At 38.1% G+C, this 24452-nt stretch overlaps 1 protein-coding gene across 1 annotated transcript in view; it reads left to right on the forward strand.

The window, feature by feature from the left end:
- GPR63 (G protein-coupled receptor 63) overlaps positions 1-24094 on the forward strand; it is a 28687-nt gene extending 4593 nt beyond the window's left edge. The window contains exons 2-4 of the mRNA XM_066179524.1: positions 10856-10941; positions 15476-15553; positions 18566-24094. Coding sequence (XP_066035621.1) covers positions 18708-19967 — 1260 coding nt within the window. The 5' untranslated portion in view covers positions 10856-10941; positions 15476-15553; positions 18566-18707 and the 3' untranslated portion in view covers positions 19968-24094. The remainder of the gene's footprint in view (positions 1-10855; positions 10942-15475; positions 15554-18565) is intronic.
- Positions 24095-24452: the final 358 nt, after the last annotated feature.

Genomic DNA, 24452 nt, shown 5'->3' on the forward strand with positions numbered 1-24452 from the left:
AGGTTACCATGTCAATTGTCCTGGTCCTTTGCCGTGGACCTCGAAGAAGAATGAGGTTCTTGTGCTCTTAAAAGCAACAGATATTTTTCTAATGCTTAGTAGCACACTTTCTGTTAGGAATAGAGATAACTTTTGCCAAGTACATGGAAAACAAATCTGTTCTAGCCATGGCTGCACACCTTATTTAATAATAGGTTGATCAAATTGGATTACTTTTTTTGTTTATGGGGGCAATATAAAAGTCTTTTGCTAGCCTTGCTTTTTGAAACAGGTTAGATGTTTGAAATTTGTCCTTTCTCACACATGATCATGCATTGTATTTTCCATGAGGTGACTGCCTTCATTGTGTGTAGTGAATAGATGCTGGTGGTTTAGGAGATAAATCTAAGTCTTCAAGCTGGTCTTTGGAAAGTCAGCTTTGTCATCTTGTAACTTTTTTTCCCACCTTGTTAGCTGTAGGGACCCCTGCATAGCAAATTTAAACCCACCGGCTACAGGCTACTTTGGGGGGCTCTTTCAGAAATTATCTGCAGAGTACTACACTGACACTGAGGTAGTCTCAACTAGCCTTTCAGGCACAGTCAGTGGGGAGAAAAATAAGCCTGTTCAGAAAGTACTTTATTCTACCTATGGCTGTATTAGTTGCTCAGTGGCTCTCTGCTTTGTATCATTAGAGTCTCAATGGCTCTTTGCTTTTCTATCCAGCTTTCAGGACAGCTACGTTTAGGCAAGGTTAATTCTTAGTGAACACCTTTCCAGTCCTTTATTTTCTTGTCATTGCTCAATATATGATCACATTTCTCACCTGCAGTGTATTCTGAATGCTTAATAATTAACTTCAATATGTATTTCTTTTGTGGTGATGTTAATCTCTGTATCTCAGCTCTTTAGGAAAAGTTAAATTATCTTCATAACCCTACTGTCTTGTGCAAGTTATCCTCCCTTTTAAAAAGGCAAAAAAGTGATGGGGTGAGGGCAGAAAATTTCACAAACAAGGTGTTCAGTTTTGAGTGCTTGAGCAGAAGGGGAAAATCATGCAACAAAGCAGAAGAAAAAGCATGTATTTTTAATGTAAATTGTGAAATAATAATCCTGTCTTTCTAAAGCTGTCTTAGAACTTCAAAACCTGCTACTACTTTGCTACTAGTTTTCCACATCAGTAGTGTAATTCATCAAATTATCCCTTTCAAAGGATTATACAAGGTTCATTTTGTATAATGATAGTAAGGGACTGGTATCTTGTGAAAAATAGAGATATCTTTCTTTTTGTCAAAGACTTGAAATGTAATTTGAAAACACATTATATATCGTGATTAAGTTCTTATTTTCAGTAGATAATGCTCCAACAAGCCTTTTGTTACTTGATCATTTTGATTTTCACTCTTCTGTAAGTTGTCACTTCTGAATTTTCTCTAGACCATTTTCTTTCAGTGAGACTTGTGGATGTATTTAAAAGCACTAAACATAATATACACATGATATTTTGATATTACTAACTATATGTTCATATGCTTTTGCATATATAAACTCCAAAGTGCAGATAATGATTTAAAATTCATATCCAAATTCCTGTGCTTCATCCTATTACCAAAATGACTTAAGGGACCAAAGTAAATCACCAAACAAAAATCCAAGCTTCCCACATGTACCCAAAGACATGTTATGAAACATAGAAGGAACGTGTGTGCTGTATTTGTGCTTCCATTCTCTCAGTGCACACATGCCCACTGGTACCCCAGGCCTTCATGTGCTTGAGTACTCTGGGAAAATCATGTGGCCTGAAAAGGAACTACCTCTTTATTTTTGAAGCAAAATCAGCTGAATTGCAGTGAGGCCTCCCACCACATGCCTTATTTCTGGTTTGAAGGGTTTGTGAGTTGGTAGAGCTGAGAAAAGCTAATTCTGTCCTTTACACAACTGAATTCATTCAGCATGTCTGCTCAAGCTCCAAGTGTGTCACTTATGATGAGGTGACATTTAAAAGAAATTTGGCAATATAATAATGACTCATAAAGGCATGTTGAGAGTATTTATAACAGGGAGAGGTTGTAGGATGCATTGCTGATATTGGGACATCTGCTGTCAGAAATTTCCATTGCATTTATTATGACGATAGGGATGGGGTTGAGTGCATTTGCTGGCTGAAGTTAGGAGTGTTTTGCCTCCCCGTTCCCTTCATTTTGATAAGAAGGCAATTTCTGACTTCATTCATCTTTTCTGGAGATATCAAATCAGAGCATGAAATCTCACGTAATAGCCCTTGAGCCGTTAAACCGTTAGATCCAAATGGACTGGGTTAAATGTTGTTTTCAAGGCCACCGCAAATGACGGACTTGAGAAAACATCTTCATGGTACACTGCCAATATAGTGATATACTTAAGCTATTATCAGCAAGGCTGAAAATAAAATAGCCATGGAATATTGTCTGGTATTTTGCATTGTTTGCAAAGTCTTTCTCTTGGATATGTTGCTATTTCAGTTCTTGGATATGTCGCTATTTGAATAAATAATCAGATTGATTGTTTTTTGATGCCAGTATGAGTGTCAGAGACTGACCAGCCTCTTTGGTGGTCTTCCAAGATTTCACACTTCTGAAATGATGGGAAAGATGGGTTGTCTTGATTCTGTTACAGTGTCCATGGGATCCTGACAAGCGCCTGAGCACACTGAGGATCTCAGCGTGTTAACTCCAGGAAGGGGGGCCCTGGTGAATCATTCCTTGACTGGGGAGGCTGGTGTCAGCTGTTGACAGGGCAATTTCTGTAGTTTGCTGAAACTCCAGAATTGCAGAATGTACCTATTAAGCGTTATGTTGCTCTTACATTAGGAGCGTGAGTCAGATTTTCAGGCAGACATGTGCAGACCATTACAGGCACCCAGAGGTGTTCATATACAGTACTGTTACAAAACAAGAGAAATAAAATAGATACATGAAATGATTTAGGTGAATTCACTTTCCAGAAATGCATGTTCTGTCTGACTGCTGAGTAAGCTTATGTGGTTACCTCAAAGCTGTGTTGAAATTAGGTGAGATCAGTCTCAGCCCTAGTAGGAAGAAAAGGAGGAGGAGGAGGATGGTGTGTGTTAAGCCAGATGCTGGTAAGGAAGCAGACTTCCCTAAGGTCTGAGGTTGGGGCTTCATGTTGATAAGCACTTACCAGTTTTGCCAAACATTGCCAAAAGGCCTACCCAGTTCAGTGCTCAGCCTGCTCCAGTCTCTCATCATTGCTGTCAGCAGGGTAGGCAACGTGGGCTGGTGTGCCAGCACTGTACGGCTGAGTCACGCAGAGTTATGCAGAACTGAAATGGTTCACTGCATGCCAGAGGTATTCTGTGGGTTAAAGACTGGCTTGCTGTTGATGAGTCTTTGAGATATAGGCAGTGGTGGTTCTATTCTACATAATTAGATACGTGGACTATCCTTTGCAAGGTTGAAGTTGCCAAACTCATGCAGAGCCGTGTATGTCTAAGATACATTCTGTGATTTCAAGTTGTATCCATTCATTCTGGTGATGGAAGGTCTGATGTTACCCAGTTTCATTGGGAAATTGCTAGTTACCCTCTAGTTCTTCACCTGGTTTTCCTGAATATTTTGGATCTCCCATTCTTACGCTCTTAATGTTTAAAGTTACTGTTGTGGACTGGATTTTTAGTTTAGTTTGTATAGATGATGTTTATAGTTTTAGATGCAAAAAGTTGAAGAGTAAGTACTTTTAAGACAAGTGGCTGTACTTTGTAATGTGATCAACTTTCATCAGGGTTTTTTTGGCCACCATTAATGGCATTGCATCCCAGGTCTTGCAAATTCCTTCTCTTTAAAAAGTCTTAAGAGAACTGATTGACCAGGTGCACTTCTGAAGGAACTGGACATGGTGAAACAAAGATGAAGTATTTTCATTTCTGAAAATCTTGGTGGAAGATATTCTCAGTATGGGAGCCAGCTTTTCAAACTAGAGCAGTGTGTGTTTTAAGGACATTATTGCCTTTTCAGATTCATTTATATGCTCAGTAATCATGATGACTGTTTAAACTATAAATGATTTTGAGCCTATTTCCGGTGTACGGGAGGATATGGTTTGAGAATTTAGCTTTCTGCAGCCAGATGGATTATAGTGTTGCTAAGGAAACAGACTATAAATGAAGTGGCAACTGGGTGTCCCTAGAATATCAGACTGCTTGAAGCTGGTATTTTAAACTCATTTAGGTGGGTAGCTAGATGGTGTGATGAGAAGTTAATTTCCTGTATTTTATGGTTTGTTAATTTTCATTGCTTTATTAGTATTTACAAAAGGTACCTTAACTTCCCACTCAAACTACCTGGCATGTGGGTCACTGAATAAAAAATTGCTATGGAAATTAGAAAATGGACAGAAACTGTACAGTGAAAGTGGTTCTAAAATAATCATTCCAACTACTGACTAGTGGATAGATAACAGTGTATTAAGACCTGGCAGCAGTAAAGTCTGACTGAAAAACTGATATGACAAAGTGAGCTGAGTTGCTTCAGAGTACTTGGGAAAGAACAGAGCTTCTGCAGACCTGGTGAAATTACAGGGTTTGACTTTCATGTATAAACATCAATATTATAACTATTTGATATACGTACATGGAGTTGCTCAGAGCAAGGGAATTAATGAATTGTGGTTTTGATACCTGGTCTTCCCAAGAAGATAACTGGCTCTTTTTTCCTAGTGCTTTTGCTGAAAACGCACCAGGTTTCCAGACCAAGGTTGATGACTGATACAGCAGAGGTGGTGTTTTTGTGGTTTTTTTTCCTTATCAGTGAAAAGGGCAAGCATACCTGAGCCATTCTAGCTAAGCAGGCCGCTAATAGGGATACAGACTTAAGTAAGCTGAGCCTGCAGGACAGACAGCAACCTCTCTGTGGTGTGGTAGGAGGACAGGTGATGGTTCCGTCTGTGGAGCTTCAGAAATCTGCCTTAGCTACTTCTGTAACAAAAAGGTCTGGAGAGCTCTTGGTAAGACTGAAAATTGTAGGAACTTGGGAAGCAAAGATAGTTTGTAAGCTAAATATGAAGTGGAAGACTAAGGAAGATTTTCGAGTATGTACAGGTGGTTGGTAGAATTTCCATTCTAAGAGTTATGAATTGAAATTAAACCGTTTCCAGTGAAACACATTCTGGAAAATGTTTCAGCAGTGTTAAACTGTCTCAACGTGTAGTGTTTGAACTGTTGTTTAGAGTACCTTTGAGAGAACTTTTTCTGGTCTTTTCTGCCAGGTAGGCAGAGTCTTTGTGGAGATGGCATTAAGGCACTGTAACTTTTCCCTCCATGATTGTCAAATGGCTGGATTTATTGTATTTATATGAGTGCTGTCAGTTTGCATAGGGATCAGGATCTGCCACTTTTCACTGGAACAGTGAAACACTGTTGCTAGACACAGACTGGGACTTCATGGCATGTAAAATAACCTTTTCCTCTATAATTGCTCCTTTGCTGAGGGGCTTTGGAACTGAGCAAATTTAATTGTCATGGTGACTAGGTGCTCCTGATGCCTTGAATCTTTCCTATAAGTAACACTGTGTGCTCATTGTGTGGTGGACGGAGCAGTAGGACCCATGAGAAAGCTGTTGATAAAGAGCTTTTTTCTTTTTTTCTGATGAGTTGGAAATACAGGAGAAGTTGTATTTGATTCTGATTTTGTGTGTTAGTTTTTGATGTCTTATGCTGAATAATGTTAATTTCAGCAGTATCATTGTGGTCTGTAAAGAGATTTACAGAGAGCATAGAGGCAAAGGTTTCGTTTTCTGATCTGAAGGCAGATGTCATTGGACTTGTTTTCCTCTAAATCATGCCCATAACTTTGAATTGTTTCTTACTTTTGTGTGTTTTTGTGTTTTAAAAGGTTGTTATGGGTCTCTTGATCTGAATTTTTCAGCTGTTACTGAGTAGTTGTAATTGAATTAGAAGTTATATGTTACATTTATGCTCTTTAGATTTATTCTGTATGCAGGATGATAAATTCCCTACAGTATTTTCTCAGGTTCAATTTCATATTAAATAGAGACTAAATAAAGTTCTCCATAACTGAAGAAACTGTTCTTATTTGCAAAATTCATACTTAAAGCATGAGCATAGTTAAACAGCCTTTGGTTGAGTAGGGAAATACAATCTTTAGCTACCAAAGTGGAAGGCAACAGGAAATAATGGATTACACATTTCTGGTAAGGTAATACTTCTCTTTGTAGGTTTGAGGGACTTGGAATGTTTTTATTTTTCAGTGGTTTTTTTAGTTGGTTAGTTTGTTGTTCTTTTCGGGGGGGTGTGTTTTTTCAGATTTTTGCTTTTTTATTTCTCTACTTTTTAAAAATAGTGTGAAGATCCCTAACTTATTACTGAATGTGCTTTTCCATGGAAAGAAACCTTTCTTCAATATGAAGTTTGTGAACTCAGAACGGCTGTAACTATCTGTAGAAGGCATTTGATTTGGCCTTCTGTTTGCTTAAAAGGTCCCAAGTAGCACAGAACTAACGAGTGATACAAAATCCCTTTGATTAACTGTTAATTTAAGGTACTTTAAAAAAATTGTACCTAAAAAGGATTTGAATTCTTCAGTTGATGCACATATTTGTTTGCTTTGCATTTTTATAGTTAAAAAGTCCAGAAAAAAATTGAAGTACTAATATCTTGTATTACATGAAAAAAAGTGTACTTTAAAAATCATCAGACTAGCTCATTTAAATGTTTTTGGCTTGCAAATGTAATCAATTTTTTTTATGTCTTTAGGATGCATGTTACAAGCCCTGTTTGTTGGGTCTGTACAGAAATTGTTGGTGCCTGTATTACATGGGGTCTGAATGTCTGTAATACATCATCTCCACCCTGAGACTTGTCCAGATGGGAACTCTTAATTTAACTGTCTTTTAATCTCTAGCATGAATAGATTTCTGACTAGGATTGTTTCTCCAAAATAGTTGCTGTCTTAAAAGTTTTATTCCAGTTGGCTAACAAGATCAAAAAATAATTTTAAAGCTATCAAATCAATTAGATGACACAGATAACTATCAAGAATTTGATAGTTTATTTATTGTCTGTTTCTGTCTTAGGAAAAATAAGTTACTATTATAACATGTAGCTGATTTTTAATAGACCAATTTGACTAAATCTGGGGGGAAAAAATCAAAGGAACCCTATAACTTAGATTATTTTCTTGTATTAAGCATTTTATATTTGTCTTTGGCTGAATAGAGATGATAATAAGTATTGGAAATATATGCACATGTGTGTATGTATGAGAAGAAAGGTTATACTATAAATAGGCACATAAAGTAAATCTTTGCCCAGTTCTCAGCTAAATATTAGCATTGCACCCCTTGAGTACTCTCAGAGCAGGATGCTGTGAGCGGGAGATGCCTCATTTAACTTGCTACCAGCACTTCTTCCATGTGAGCCAAGTGCCAAGAAGTGAGATCCTTAACACCTGTATTGCAGCAGCAAGACTCCTGGGCAGGCGCAGAACTTGGCTCTAGCATGGCCTGAATCCCTGAGGGAAAAGCAGAAGCAGGGCTGGTCGCTTTGTTCTGGCAGCTAAATCAAATCCCAGGAACTTGTGGGCAGCACACTGTGTGAAGGGTGTGCACATCTTGTCATTCTAATCACCTTTTCATTAGCATCCCTGCATCTTTTAATAAAGAGATGAATTTTTGTTACAATAAATTTTGTTTCAAGAAACAGGTATGTTTCTGTGGGAGGGACAGCTTAAATTCCACCAGTGTGGAGTGCTGCTGCTGGCATTACCATTTTTATAAGCTGAATTTTGTAGGCCCTTGCTTACAAAAGAAGACAGTGTGCAACAGCTGTTGTCCAAACTACTGACAAAAAAAAAATCATCTTCCCCTGTTTTTAGCAGAAGGCAATGCAATGGTGTATGTTTGGTATACTGGGGCACTATAGAGGAAGCAAGAATGTTGAAATGTAAGGAGCCTTTAGATCTTTACCTTAAGGTATATGAAGGTGGAACATTTTCACAGAGCTCAGTGTTTCGTTCAGAGAATATAGTGGAGAAGTTTCTGTATTTGAAAAGGCAGAATACCTTAGGACAACTCTCCTAAAGCTTTTTGACTTGAAGCAGACTTTTTTACTTGCATATTAACTTCTGATGGACTGCCTCTTTTGTGAAGAAGGTAAGCTTTTGGTATTTCAGTTCATTGTTGCCTGCAGTTTGACTTAGTATCCTAAGAAAATGTTAGGAAAACTTGATAAAATATGGCTATTTACTAGGCATGAGGAGACACAGAATTGTCTGTAAAGTATGTAACAAAGTTATGACGCGTTTGAAAAGAAATTTCATAATATTTCTGATCTTCTCTAGGGTTTTGCCAAGTCTTTAATGTAATCTGAATACTTGTGGGAAACACCTTTAAGTATAATTATGTGTAAGTTCTTTGTGATTTTATTTCCACTATTTCACTTCTTTGGAAATGACAGCTCCTGGCTGGGGCAAAGTAAGAGGCAAATTTTTCTATGATCATCAGTAAGGTTTTGCACCATTCTTGCTTGTGGCACAGGACCAACTGTCTTGAATTAAAATACCTCTTAGTATGTTGAAGCTAAATCTACATCCTAAGACTTGATCTGTGTTCCCCAGCATCTCACAGCTTCAGGCCAGAAATACGAAGCTTTTAAATTTGTTTGCCAGGGTCTGTTTTAGTCCAGTTTATTCCTTCTGCTTTGGGACTGGGGAGCTGGGTTCAGGAATGAGTGAATGAAGGAGGAAAAGGTCAGGACTATCCTTTCAGTAGCTCTGCCAGATCTAAATACTGATATCATCAAGATTGTAATTCCACAAGTAGAGCTCTTTGCAGGATCAGGGGTCCTTGCACTCAAATTTCATGAAGGGTTACAAAGCTTTTCCCCTCTGTTCTTAGAAAAAAGCCCGATAATCATTTGTAGTGGAGTGGAAAAAAAGTAATTTCATTATGAAACGGTGTTAACCCCAACTGTCAACAGAAAACTACCCAAAGCAATCTTACCCAGCAAACTCTGCAAGGTGCTCCAATTTGATAAAATTTTGCAAATTTACTTTGAAAAAGTCCTTCTGATCTTTTCCTTCTTTGGTGGCTTGAGTAGAAGAATTTCCTAATTCATTGTCATGTTTCAGATGCTTGTCTAAATTGATTTTAAAGATAGTTTTATTTTAGTGAGAGTTGGGAGTGTTTTCAAAGGTCATGTAAGTAGAGATTGAAAATGGCTCGTGTCAGAGGATGCACTTGTCTGTTGGAAGGATCTTACACGTTATTGAGGTATTTCATCTTGTCCAGGCTCCTGGTAGTTTTCTGCCTCCTTGCAAACCTGTTCACTTCTTTGTCACTTCAGAAAGCAGAAGAGGGAAGATTACCAGTTTATATTACTTACCTCACTAAAGTGGGAGCAAACCAAATGGAGAAAGTCTATAGTAATCCAGTGGCCACATTTTATCTCTTTTATAGGTACATCTGAAAATTGTTTACATTCCCTCTTTGTTCTGTGGAACAAATGCAAAGACCAAATTTTTCTGCTTATGGAAAACAACTTGTACTAATAGATTATCAGAAAAATCTTTCAGACACTGGCCTCCCTTGTGACTAGATAATGTGTTCTGCAGAAGGCAGATGTCTCAGCAGGCTGCAGTCTGGCAAATCAAACCTTATGTTTTGGGTGTTTGAAGTCCGTGTTGAGTTTGCTGCAGATACAGAAACTCAGCACTGAATGATCAGAGGGGTCAGTACGTTATGGGCAGTCTTAGAGTGCAGCTTGTTGTTACTGCTTCCCTTGCTGAAGCCCATTGTAAACTCATTGGCTGCTTTGTTCTTCAGCCCCTGTGTGCATCATTTATTTAGAAACCTATTCCTGAAGGGTCCTGATGTCTTTTGTTCCAGCATGGAGGTGATGTAGAGGTGTTCCTAAAGCTTATCCTTGAAGAAATTAAGTTACGTAGCTGTTTAAAAACAAGCATGGAAAGTGTCTCATATATTTGTCCTCTTGATATATATATAAACAATATTTATAAATTAATTAGGTCAATTAAAACTATTACTGTGACATAAACTCAGTTTCCAAGACTCACTGAAATTTTATGCCTTCCTTCTAAGAGTATAAGGAGAAGCTACCTTGAAAATTGACATTCTCAGTTAAGAACTGATGATTTCTGATGATAACTGATTCTGTCATGAACTAATGATAGAATATGCAGCTTTTTAGCTATGTTAGACCCAGTTTGCAGAAATAATTTAGCTATCTGAGGTATATTAGCAGAGTGATGATGATTGATTGGTACAAGCATGTAAAGGAAGTGCTGAGATCCTGCATTGAAACTTCAATGATTTATTCTTCCTCTCTAGATCTGTTTTCTTGTCCTTTGTTTTTCCAATGCGGTTATCTTTGCTGTTTTGGGGAAAATTTATTTATCTTCTTTATGATGCTCAGTAGTAGATTTAAGTGTTACTGTTTTGAGCGTCTTTAGGGATATAAAGATCAGGTTAAGGGTAAGAATTTATTTTGATGGATCCAGTAAGACTTTACGGCAGTGGCTCCTGTGTGCTTGTCTACAAGTGAAATAAACAGAGCTGAATGAGACCTAAAATGACGTGTTACTCCAGCCCTGACAGAAACTAGTATTAAATGCTGGGATTCTTATGATCCACAGGTGGCATAGCTGAGGATCTCTTTGGTTCGATGAAACTTTGATGCCTTAGTCCTTCCTATCCCTTCTGCCAGAAATGGGGCATGCAATCTGCCTTCTGTCAGGAGACACAGCATATTCTACTTCTCCCAAAACTAAAGTTTTATAACAGGGAAAATTCTGCTCTTGTCCTGCCTTGAATGTAAATATGTCACATTTTACTTTTTTGGCAGGTTATTTGGGAAGAGAACAATTAGCTGAACAAAACAGCGCAAGATGACTTATGATTCCTGTTCTTCATGGGAACCTCTCTGGATTGGTATGTTTGGGTTTTGTGTGTTGGGGTTTTTGGGGTTTTTTTTTGTTTGGTTTTTTTTTTTTTTTTTTGCTACACTGACACATAGGGATTGCATGTATAATTCAAAGATCCACTTAAAATTTAGGCATCCAATCTTTTAGGAGGCTTTCAACTTGTTAGTTGCATGTTAATAACTAGGCAGAGACCATGAATTATAATAGTATGTTTTCAATAATACTCAGTGTTTATTGCTGTTCAAGGTACTACAATGTCCACTCAGCTCTTCATCCTGACTATGGTTAATGTGACCATCAAACCAGTGGGAAGATTAGAACTCAGGGGAAATAAGACAGAACTAGAAATGAGCCTAGAACTGCCTAAGTCCTTTCACATGATCAGCAAATTGAGAACATGATTTTTCCTAAGAGCTAAGAAAATAGAATTACTTTTTACATCTTGAATATTTGTGGTTTTAGTAGTGATAATGATTACTATGAGTGACATTTCTTGACAGTTAATGGCTCTCTGAATTAAGGTCACAAGGAAATATCATCGAGAGGGCAATTAGTTGTACCAAATGACCCAAAGCAGAGGTGACTGTTTCCCACAGTACTTTCCTATGAAAATTGCCACAGCAGTGTTTATAGAGTGGAAAAAAGAACAATTTCCTAAATGAAAGTAATGCCTCTTGTGAATAGTTTTATGGGTCATCTACTCATGCAGTGTGGTTGATTAGTTTCAATTTAGGTTATATGTAAATAGGTATTAAAACTGAAAACTGCTGGTTCCTTTTAGGAGGGTAAGAACATTGTCCCTGCTGCTTTGTGCTCTGACTCACTCTTTTCACTGGTGTTAACAGAAAGGATTCCATTGTACCATGTTCCTGCCTGTGCTTAATTGCATAGGAAACAATGCTTGATTCGTATTTAGAGGGATGTATGTCCTGGGCTGCTTTGTGCAACCATGTGGTGTCAGAGAGCACGTACTCAAGTTTTTCTTGTGGCACATATTTTCTTTTGAAAACAAAATAAGCCCATGTCCTTCATGCTTCTTTTTATTGGTTTCCCCCTAAGAATATTTTGCTTTTTAAATGTTTTTTATGTTGCAAAAAATAATTTTTTGCCAAAGTTTGCCTGTAAAATAAAACCATTGGTAGTAGCTATAAAGCATGCAGAAGCTTCTAGGACCGCTTAAAATATCCCAAAGAAATAGGATCACTGTACCAGGTAGAGCTGCCTTCAGATTTCTGAATAAGATTGATTTTTATGTGCTGGATGAAATGTTGGTGCTGGTCAGTGTTACCAATATATGCTTTCTTTTAGCAGACAAATTTATTAAGTCACTGAACATTTTGGCAGCTGTTCATAGTGTATTTCTGATCTGCATTAACTATTATTATGGCACTGTTATTTTCCCTCCTTTGTCTTTTTTGGAGTTCCTGGCTTTGATGGATGTCAGCTTTGCATATAACATATAATCTTTTATTTCGAGTTGCGCATGCCATCCAAATTTTAAAACAGGAACCTTTTAGCTTCTAAAGCTGTTAAAAACAGACACCATGGTTCTAGCAATAATTATATTTGATGAATGGAATTTGTGTGTTATTTAGCTTGAAGGATGTACTTCATTGAAATAATTGTGTCTATTATGTTCCATAAAAAGAAAGTTGTATATGAGAGAGAACCTTGCTTGAGAGAAAATGTGCATACACAGTAAATTTCGGCACTGAAATTAAAAAAAGTGATTGTATGAAGCTTTTTTGCATCTGAAAAGAATCTGTGAGAGTATATATTCCAAAAGTGAGAATGCTGTGACACAAAGGTACCTATCCGCCTCTTGCTTGAGTACCTGACCATCAGCAGATTTACCCATTTAAACTATCAAAGTATGGTTGTCTTTTACAAGCTGTGTGATTACCATTCAGCCAGGACTGAGTTTTTGAAATTACAGGATCTGCCTTTCAAAGACTGAGTGAGGACTGAAATGCTGTTGCTGTGAAATTATCTTACTGGTTTCTTTCATCTTATATTTCTATCTTTACATAATTTTGGAGAAGTTGGAAGGGTAGGAAGAAGGGTGGAGGCATATGTTTAATAATTATGTGCATGCTTATGGAAGAAAGCCTTTAAGTAGGAAGAAAAAAAAAGGAGAAAAAATTATATATGGTGGTAACAGAAGGGAACCTCTTGAGTTCATTGGCCAAATTGGTCAGTCACTTCCATGAAGGATGATAGCCAAGAAAGAGCATTGCCTGCAGGTTAGATAAATGTAAATCCAGACCCATTTCTGAGCATGCAGATTCTGTGTCCACTGCACACAGATATTTTATACTTGGAGTGATAAACAAAGCACCAAGAAGGGTGCTGCTGGAAACCATCAGGGAGCACAGGGGCAACATGGGATCCAAAGCCTGCAGTCTTACTGGGTTAGATGTCCCGGTAGAAGCTGATCACTGCTCACTCTCTCATCCTTGAAAAGATATGGCTGATGACTCCTGCAACAGCCACATGGCTGGTGCTTCTTTTCCACATGTAGCTCTAGGCTGGGTCCAGGTAGCAGCTTGGATGAGGTTGTTCTCCTCTTCTCTTAATGCTGCACAGAGAAACATGCCAACATCACACAGAAGAGACAAAGCACAAAATGGGATGTAGCTATTTGCAGAGAGAGCTGGGCTGGTGAGAGAACATAGGTGAGATTATTTTTCTTTCTTTTTCTGGGTTTGTTAGGACTAAAGAATAGAGACTTGTAAGTCCTTTGTCCTTTGCTATATCCTGGGTACTACTGACTTGAGAAATGCAGGGTAGCACAATCTTTTCAACTGGGTAAAGGATGCAGGACATTTTTACTCCTTCTCCCCTTATCTGGTTCCTTCTCTTAAGAAAGAAAATTTAGGATATAGCAGTATTTTCTGAAGCTTTGTTTACTATGAAACATTAGCAGTTGTTTCTTTGGTTTTTAATTTTTTTTCCTCTTTAAAGATTTTATGATACATGTTATTATCTAAGCTTTTGCTGAACTTCATACTTAAGAGTGTGAGGTAGTATAGCATAAAGGATGTAAATTTAACCTGAGTGAGCAAATTCTGTTATGTATATTTAAAGCTAGTCAAGTAACTGCATGTATGTGCTCACATGTCTGTATTCAAATCAGAAGGCTTTGCAGTCAGCAGAGGGAGATGGGTGATTCACCTCTTTCTACATGGGCATCTGTATAATGATATGAAATATGTCCTAAACGCTGTCTGAATTCACAGGAGCTCAATGACATCCACAACATTCTGTGGCAAGTGTTTTCTTAATTACTTGTGAAATAATAATTTCCAAATGTGGGCTCCTCAGTTTGAGAGAGACATGGATATACTGAAACGAATGAAGGGTTACAAACATGATGAAGAGGCTGGAGCATCCCCTCTGTGAGGAAAGGCTGAGAAGTGGGACTGTTCAGCCTGAAGCAGAGAAGGCTCAGGGGGATTTTATCAATGTATATAAATACTTAGAGGGCATACAAAGAGGACTGAGCCAGGATCTTTTTAGTAGTGCCAGGTGATAGAGGCAGTGGGCAGAATCTGAAACAGGAAATTTCCCCTGAGCATCAGGAGACAATTTTTCTCGACTGTGGCCCTCTACTCAGTGGGCCTTGCTTGAGCAGAGAGGTTGGAGAAGATGATCTCCAGAGGTATTTTGTGATTTCTTTGACTTTTCCTATTCTTATGTTAGGAGAGACAGCAATCATTCACTTTCCCTGTGTCACTAATAACTTGGTAGACCTCTATGATACCTTTTTTCAGTTGCTTTTTAGTAGAGATCAGAACTGAACGTAGTACTGAGGAGGTGTCATAGACGTGTATTGTAGCAGGTGGTGTATCTAGATATATAGTGTATATAGCTAGCTCCTGGTTTTCTTCTCAGTTCCTTTGCTAACAATTCTGAACACATGGCTGATGTTTTCATAGAGCAGACTATGAAAATTTGAAGATCTGTTTTTCTTCTGGATGGTAATTATTGGTTTAGCATCTGTTACTGTGTAGATAACTTTTTTCAGTACAGCCATAGCTTTATCTCTAGCACTGAATTTTATGGGGTAGACTTTTAGCTTGTCAGTAACTCTTGAGAGATCCCTCTGCACCTTTTTATAGTTGGCCTTTGTTTTTATTAAATTGACCTGAAAAACAGTTCATTTTTCTCATCAGCAACTGTCATGGTTTTGCATTTCCCTCTTCTCCTCTGTAGATTAAAGAGCTTGAACTCCAGTAAAGGTTGTATTTGTAGGATCATTCTGGTGACCTCTCTTCTCTGCAAAACCAACCCCTCCTTTTTTTGTTTCCTATTTGAAACTGATTATTATCTGTAGGTGAGTTTTACATTTATCTAATGGCAGATTAGTTTCTTTTAGAGCCTTAGTGGAAAGACCTATACAAAGCCAATCAGAAATGCAGAAATTACCTTTGCTGACTTACTGCTTACACAGCTCTAAAAGATACTGCCCTGGGGATCTAATTTTCTTGCTCCAAGATTTTAAATCCAGAATTATTTGTTGAATTTATGTTCTTTTGCAGTCCCTGCAGAATGCTACAGCTTCCTTTCCTTCATAGTGTTCTCAGCTTGTGGAGTCATAAACCTCAGTGGAACTTTGGGTGAGATTTTCTTGTTCATTGCTAAAATATATCTTGTTTATTCTGGAAAGTTCTTTTAACCTTTTTCCTGTTGGTTGCATATTTTATTCTAAAAAATCTTAAAGAAGACTAGTAGAGGAAATGTTTATATAGATCAAAGGAAGAAGAGCTTTGGCTAGTATATATGCTTTAGCCTCTAATTAACATTGAGGTTTTCTCTGAAAGAGTTAGTGTAAAAATAAAATGTAAAAAGAAAGAATGGAGGGAAAGAAAAATCTATAATAAAGTTAATGGAATTGGTCATTTTTGCAAAATGTCAATGTACATGGTTTTATATACTTTTGCTGAGTTTTATAATCTTTGAAATACAATAAGACAAAATAGAAAATTATAACTTTCATTCAAGCTGTAAGGCCTCTTGCAAGTGGAATTTTTATGACTCTCTATTGGGTTTGTGTGACAAGGTTTTGGTTGCAAGGGGGCTACTAGGGGTGCTCCTGTGAGAAGCTGCCAGAAGCTTCCTCGATCATCTATAGAGCCAATGTCAGTGGAAGGGAGCCATACATGAATGTTCAAGAAAAACTGCAGCCTGTGGGAAGGACTTGCATTGAAGTTCATGGAGGACTGTCTCCCATGGGAGGAATCCACACTGGAGGAGGGGAACAGTTTGATTCTTCCCCCTGATGAGGAAGGAGCAGCAGAGACAATGTGTGATGACCTGACTCCAACCCCTGTTCCCTGTCTCTCTCTGTTGCTGGTGGGGAGGAGATAATTAGGCAGAAGGCTAAACTCAGGAAGAAGGGGGGGGGATGGGGTGAAGGTGTTTTTAAGATTTAGCTCTATTTTGTCATTACCCTACTGTGATTTAATTGATAGTAATTTAATCTAATTTCCCCAAGATGAGGTTTTGCCTGTCATAGTAATAGGTGAGTGATCTCTCCCTGTCCTTACTTCAACATACAAGCCTTTTGTAATACTTCTTCTGCCCTGCACAGTTGAGGATGGGAGTGAAAGAGCAGCTCTTGTGGGCACGTGGTGTCCAGCCAGGATCAGCCCACCACAAGAGTCAATTAAATTAGGATGTTTATAATAATATCTTTTTGTGATACCATTGAAAATTAAAGGGCACAGAGAGGTTAATCACTTATCTGAAATTAAAATGCTGATGGTAGTCTGGCCCTGGAAATCATCTAGTGTTAGACCTTGCAGATAGGGAATGAAAGGAGCAGGTCATAGTGCTGATGTTGTTTGATGAATTCTTGACCGCAGCCTGAGCAGGACTGCTTTCAGATTGCTAGAAGTCCGAACTGGGGGCATAGATCAGACTTTGTTGTCTTACACTTAATTTCTTTGTTTGTGAAGTATTATATAGCAAAGGGTAAACTTTTTATCCTACGCAAAGCATGTGGTGCTTGTATAAATTCATTAAAAACATTCCTTCCTGCCTTTATTTTTGCCTGACATTGATACTAAACAGAACATGCATAAATACTGGGGGCAAGGTTTGTGCTACCACAAGCTGCTTGTGTTAGTAGCACAAGTTTGTCACTGTGTGCAGAGATGGAAGAGAGAGACTGCCCTCTGAAGATGCCTTTATCCCTTTTCTAATGATAGACATGGAAACAGCCAGAAGGGACTACTGTAGTCATCCAGAATGAATGAGGTGAAGCCCACTTCATGTTTCTGGCTGTGGTGATCCTTTTTTGAAAAGGGCATAGGATCTTTCTGGTTTCCTGCTTGATCAAATGCAGTGTGCTCTGAGTGTATTTAATTTAATAGTCCAAGATAGAGGGGAGGAGTTAGCACTGAAAAGGTGAGAGAGCTCTCAACTCCTTTGCATTTTGTTTGTTAAGATAGGTACATACAAATGTATGTAATGATACAATACTAGTAATAATAGTGCAACAGGACAGTGCTTGTAAACTATGAAAGGAAAATGTTGCATTGTGTCAATATGCGTAGGAGGGCTGGAGAGGGACTTTCTACAAGGTCAGGGCAATGGTCTAAAGCTGAAGGAGGAGAGATTCACACTAGATATTAGAAAGAAATTCTTTACTGTGAGACTGGTGAGGCGCTGGTACTGGTTGCCCATGGATTCTGTGGATGGCCTGTCCCTTGAAGTGTTCAAGGCCAGGTGGATGGGGCTCTGAGCAACCTGGTCTAGTGGAAAGTGTCACTGCTAAAGCAGGAGGGGTCAGAACTAGACCTTCCAGCCCAGACCATTCTATGGCTATAATAACAAGGGAAGGAGTTCAGCAGGATGGCTAAGGATTAAATCTACAAGGAAAAAGAGAGCACACGTGGTTAAATTATATGGGATGAATTAAAAAAACATGCTCAGACAAGTGCAGGACAGCTTACTGCCAGGGGAAAAGTTATAGTGACCAAAGAAGTTATGGTTTCCTGCACCTTAATGTGAGTCAGCCCCTAAATGAAACAAATTATTTTATCCTGTGGACAAGTTATTTCATAAAAACAAGTTAGAATGTTCTGCATGTTTTTCCTGACATGTCTGATGTGGATGACTGATGTGGAACCAAGAATTCTGTATTATGTGCAATAACTTGAATAAATAGGCTTTCAGTGCTTACTGAACAGGTAAATAGGCAATATGCTGATACTATTTAAGCTATTTAGAAATGTTATTAAAGTTTCCACCTGTAGGCAATTTCAAAACAAAATAACGAAGTTAGTTCAAAAATTACGAGATTTAAATAAGAATACTTGTTTGATTTATTCACCCTTAATCAGTAAAGTTTATTCTCAAACACAAAAGTTCTCCAGCCTTGGCTACGGTAGGAAAAAAGCATGGTGAGTTGAGAGTATTATACAGTATCAGCAATTGCACCTATGAGAGAAAGGCCAATTATTATGAGACTCCCGGGTCTGGTGCTTAAGTAAATTGTGTCAACCTGATGTGTAAACATATATTAAGGATACTATTCTCATTAAGAAAAGCTGAGCAATCATTAGGTTTCCACTGGTTTCAGAGAGTTTTACTTCGTGTATTTACATTTCTTTCTTCTTTTTCAGATGGAAACACTGACATGAACTTAAGAACTTTGATGCTTTCAAACCTTGAATTTTGATTGTTAAATGACTGGTTCAAAATACTGCCTGAACAAGATGAAATGCCTTGAAGACCTTTGGTTCTGCTTTCATTTTTCCTGAAGCAATGGTTTTCTCAGAAATGTTGACGCTGGCCCACTCTGGGACCTCAAATGCTACTTTCATTGTTTATGAAAATGCCTATACGAATTTTGCCACTTCCCAGTTCTTGCTTCATAGTGGCACAACACAGCCATTGAGATATAGTTCAGGTCCTGTGCTCACCACTGAGAGAAGTACTTTCCTGGTAAACACCACAGCTATCCTGCCATCACAAGAAGTTTTCAGGAGCTTGAGTTTGCCACTCCAGATCATTCTTTCTGCTGCTATGATATTTATCCTCCTGGTTTCTTTCCTTGGAAACTTTGTTGTCTGCCTGATGGTCTACCAGAAGGCAGCTATGCGATCTGCAATTAATATCCTCTTAGCAAGCCTGGCTTTTGCAGACCTGCTGCTGGCAGTGCTGAACATGCCATTTGCTCTGATAACAATCATTACCACTCGGTGGATTTTTGGGGATGTGTTTTGCAGAGTTTCTGCCATGTTCTTCTGGCTTTTTGTCATAGAGGGGGTAGCCATTCTTCTTATTATTAGTATTGACCGATTTCTTATCATAGTTCAGAGGCAAGATAAACTGAACCCTTACCGTGCAAAGATCCTTGTTGTGATTTCCTGGGCAGCATCCTTTGTTGTTGCTTTTCCATTATCAGTAGGGAATCCTAATCTGCAGATACCCTCGAGAGCACCTCAGTGTGTATTTGGCTACTCTACAAGCCCAGGTTACCGAGCCTACGTGATAATTATCTTGCTAATTTCTTTTTTTATTCCATTCCTGGTAATGCTGTATTCTTTTATGGGCATACTCAACACCGTCCGCCACAATGCAGTTCGTATCCATAGCCACCCTGATAGCATATGTCTCAGCCAGGCCAGCAAACTTGGTCTCATGAGCTTACAGAGACCTTTTCAGATGAATATTGATATGAGCTTTAAAACTCGTGCCTTCACAACCATCTTGATTTTGTTCCTTGTCTTCATAGTCTGCTGGGCACCGTTCACCACTTACAGCCTTATTGCCACGTTCAACAGCCACTTCTACTACAAGCACAACTTTTTTGAGATAAGCACTTGGCTCCTTTGGCTCTGCTACCTCAAGTCTGCACTGAACCCACTGATTTACTACTGGAGGATTAAGAAGTTTCATGATGCATGCTTAGACTTGATGCCCAGATTCTTCAAGTTCTTGCCACAGCTACCTGGCCATACGAGGCGGCGCATCCGGCCCAGCGCCATCTACGTGTGCGGGGAGCATCGGTCGGTAGTTTGAAACTGCAGTTGTTTGACAATGATTGTTGTTTGTTGGGGTCTTTTCTTTTTAGGCTTTAGGTTGAATTTTGTTTTGTTTCATATGGCTTTTTCAGTGTGGCCATATCTTATAACTTGATTAAATTTTCAGTACTCTGTGCAATTTTGGGAAGATAGAGGGAGGGAACATGATTTGCTATAGTTGGGTTTACTGCCAGAATACAATGTAAACAGAATAACAAATGTTACCTCTAGGATTCCATGAAAATCCATTCTTTATATAAAAACTATATTTGGAACATCTTGTCAGGTTTATGCTTACTAGGCCTGCAATTTTATCTAATTGTAGGGACCTTTTTTATGCTGCTATGATACGGTGTATTTAGTTGGTGTTGTTTTTTTGAAAATTGTTGCTGCTGTCTGCCAATATATTAGAGCCAAAAAGTCTCATTAGATTATTTCTATCTAATTTAACAATATTTCTGAAGTTTTAATGGTAACATTAAAAACCATTTTTTTATATTTCCATTCATATTTTGTGCACTTTACAAAATTTACTATATAGTTTGTTCATTTGAATATTTTGTTCTGTACTGAAGGTGTATTATTATTATTATTATTTGTTATATTGGTAAATTTCAGTGAAAGACCCATGTAAGCTCTAGGGGAGCGATTAATGTTGGTATAGCTGCATGTACAGTCATAGATTTTCTGGTTTTCTAGCAATTGATCAAAATTACCTGCTCAGTTCTCAGGAGAGTTAGAAGGAGAAAACAGAGGAATGAAAGTGAAAGCAACAAAAGTACCATGACCTGAGATTTAGGCTAGCACATGGTTGAGAAGAATACATGTTAAAATTGTTACAGGGTGAAGGGTGACTGTAGTTGTTACTTGTTAAAAGTAATCCAAACCTGATGATATGCCTGAAAACCTGTCTGAAATAGTGATTTTTGGGCCTGCAGTTTATCCTGTGTTGTTGTAATGTTGTTTCTGCTTGGAGCTTACATATGGCTAGATGTGCTTTACACTGCTGAAATCATGCTGTCAGGCATTTGTTGGGATAGAATTAGAAATAGTAGGGTAAACCAGCACACAGATAGCAAATGAACCATAGCTGAGGTTAGGATTTAGCCTACAAAGTAATTGCAGGGAGAAAAAGAATCCTGAACTTGCTTGTTTTACAATTTAAGGATTGGATCAAAACCATAAATAGTCACAGAATCTTCACAGGTTTGGAAGGAACCGTAAATACCATCCTGCTCCAACCCCCTTGCCGTGGGCAGGGACACCTTCCACTAGACTAGGCTACTCAGAACCCCATTCAGCTTGGCCTTGAACTCTTCTAGAGATGGAACATCCACAGCTTCCTTGGGAAGCCTGTTCCAGTGCTTCACCACCCTCAAATAGAGGAATTTCTTCCTGTATCTTTTCTAAATCTACTCTCTTTCAGCAATTACCCCTTGTAACAGTCAGCCAGCAGAGTTTTCTGGGGATGTAAGTTAAATTCCCCTTTTCCCTCTGATGCTACTTCACATTGATTTTTTTCATTACCTCTTTGTCTTTGTAGAGGCTGCTGCCTCAAGGATTTCTCATCTATTAGGCATCAGCTTCTCTCCCTAAAATGCCAAACTACCTTTCTGATTAATGTCAGGCTGTGCTGGTGTCCTCCTGGAAAGCAGAAAGACAAAGATTTTCCTTGATGATAGCAAACCAAATTCAGATACTTTTTTTTTTTTTTTTTCAATCAGCTAAACATTTATAGTGAGACAAGTAGAATTAAGACTTAGGTTTGAGCTTTGGGGCCAGATCCACAGTTGCTCAGAGGCTGGGAAGGATGCCTGCAGAATCAGCTTTTTGGGGCTGTGACTGAGAACAGAGGGATTGATGTACAACAAACAACAACCAGAGCTAGGGTTTGGGCTTCTCTTGCTTCCATCTGTCTTTCAGTGCTCCAAAGTATGGAGACCTCTCCGTTGCTCTTGTACCAGAGGAGCAAAAATAATAGCAATTTTATCTACTTCTATGTATCCACACTTGTGTAGGAAGGAAATGCCTTGTCCTGTATGGGTGTCCAGAGACTGCTTGCTTCTTGAGGGCAACAAAGTGTTCACATCCCAGATTTTTTTAAAGGTCTTCAATAAAGAACTAATTTAAGTTAGCTCTGTTCTTCTCATTGACAGCTATTGGTAAAACTGTTGTTGTTATTTAAATTTTAGGAGTATAAAAGGAACAATTTTGAATTCAGTAATTTCATTAAAAAAAAACAAAAACAAAAAGCTGCCAGCTGAGACTATGGGTTACATGTAAAGGCACCTGGCAGTGGTGATGTTATCAGTGTCCATGCTTTCCCTTCCTTGTCAGTTTTACTGATGATGGTATAGATTTTTCTGATCTAAAGGAGTTCCACTGTAAAGCAGAGTGTTTAGCGTGTCTTTGTAGTCAGGTTTTTATTTTTCAATTACATTTACATTGATAGCACAAGTTTATGACCTGGTTAGTATGGATTTTCTATTTCCAAGCTGTCATACCTGTTTATCTCTGAAAGCAGCAAAATTGTGCTTAGAGTTAATGTAACAGAGTGTACATTGTCTAAATGGCAGGAACAGGTACTTTTGCTGTCTTCCAGCTCTACGGTGCAAGAGATCTGAATGTTGTAGAACACAGTAATTCAAGAAGGAAAGAAGATGAACAATACAGGAAAATTAGGGAAATTACATTCCTTAAGGAGGAGAGTAAAACATTTTGTGGCATTTTTGTGATCTCTGATACTTACTGGCTGTGAAGAATAAAATGCAAACATCAAAGACAGTTAATTTGTCTTTATAATTAAACGTTTGTTTACACTGACTGTAACAAGGTTTCTGGTCAAAGCTGCATCTGCTGATCCTTAGAGAAAAGAAACTCAAATTTCGTGGCCCAAATTCAGAGGTGATTTCTATAGTGATACAGTATTCACACTTTCCAGATTTTTTGAGGTGATCAAAGCATGTAGTGAACAAAAGGGTGTTCAAGAAAAGAAAGAAGGTGGTGTAGAAGTATCCCCAGGGTAATTACATGTTTACAGAATCATTTGTGCTATTGTGTCTATGTACTGTCTTGAGAGCAGTGCCTTGATAATTACAGCTGAAGTCCCAGGACCAAGTTGAAGACCTCTGAACTGCTCAGTCTTGCTGTCTGTGATCCTGCCGAGAATCCTCCACAACTTCGCCGAGATTTGTAATATTAAAACATATACATATTGCCAGAAGTGGATCTCCTGAGGCAATTTAATCGTCTTGACCAAGACCAAGGATTTTAAAAACTCAGACTGATCCTTCTTGACTTTACTGGGGAATTATAATTTTCTTCCTCTCCAGAGATGATAGTCATTACTAATCTGTATTCCCACATGTTCTATTTTCAGACATCTTCAGTATGGAGGATTTAAATGAATGTATTTTGAAGTATGTTGCAGTTTAATTCAGTCAGAGCATGCTGCTTACACAGTTCTCAGTTGTACAAATCTATTGCTGAAATGATTCTTTTGTACTCAAAATTGTGTATTTTTGACATTTCTTGTTATGTAAAAATATTTCTGTATATACAGAAGAAAGTTGTTTTGCCTCTTATTGCTTTCTGTCACTATTTTTTTCACTTATATGCTTAATGCTTTCGTATTTTATTTTGGGCATATGCATAAATAACTGTAAGATTTCAGTGATCTTTCTAAAACCATTTGAGATTTTTTAATTCTTAAATCATTCAACAATGCCCTCCTTGAGAGAGATGTAAATTTATTTTAGTGTGAAAACTTAAAATTCAGAGCACAAGTTTGTTGTGGTTGGAATGGGTGAGGAATAAAACAAGTCCAGTTTTCCAGGAGCCACTATTTTGCCACTACTTTGAACTGGATTTTTTGTTGTTGTTGTTGGGTGGGGTTTTTTTTTTTGGTTGGTTGGGTTTTTTTGTTGTTGTTGTTTGGTTTGGGGTTTTTTGTTTGTTTTTTTTGGGGGGGGTTGATTTTTGAGGACTAGTCATTTTCTGATGTAGAGAAACCTTGAATTGTTTTAAAACAAGCTGTTAAGTAGAATGACATTGTCTTTTCTGTACATAATAGACCCATGAAAACACGTGAGAAACAACAAAAAAAAGAAAATAAACATAAATATTCTCCAGATATATAGCGAAAGTCTTTAGAATTGACTCTCTTGTTTGTACATGCACTTGTTTCTTGTATTTAATACCCACCTCCATAGTTTCAAACACTTTTTTTATCTGTCTGTGAAATAACCAGGAATGCCTGATTGAGGTGGTTTTGTCTAAGCCAAAAATGTTTCTTGTATAAAGCATTTGCAGAATGCTCTTTTCTGAGACACTGGGATAGAGACATGTCAAGATATCTAGAACAACTGGAACGATATCCAGCAAGCAGGGAGAGAGCCCATTAAGAAAGTAACTTTCCTAAAATACTACCTGAACTGGGTGACCTACCTTTTAGCTTGTGCTCAGTAATTAAGATCTTGCTGTG

This window comes from Chamaea fasciata, unplaced genomic scaffold (genome assembly GCF_029207755.1).
Source record: "Chamaea fasciata isolate MVZ Bird 193981 ecotype frontalis unplaced genomic scaffold, bChaFas1.0.hap1 SCAF_3, whole genome shotgun sequence".
In the NCBI taxonomy this organism is placed as follows: Eukaryota; Metazoa; Chordata; class Aves; order Passeriformes; family Sylviidae; genus Chamaea; species Chamaea fasciata.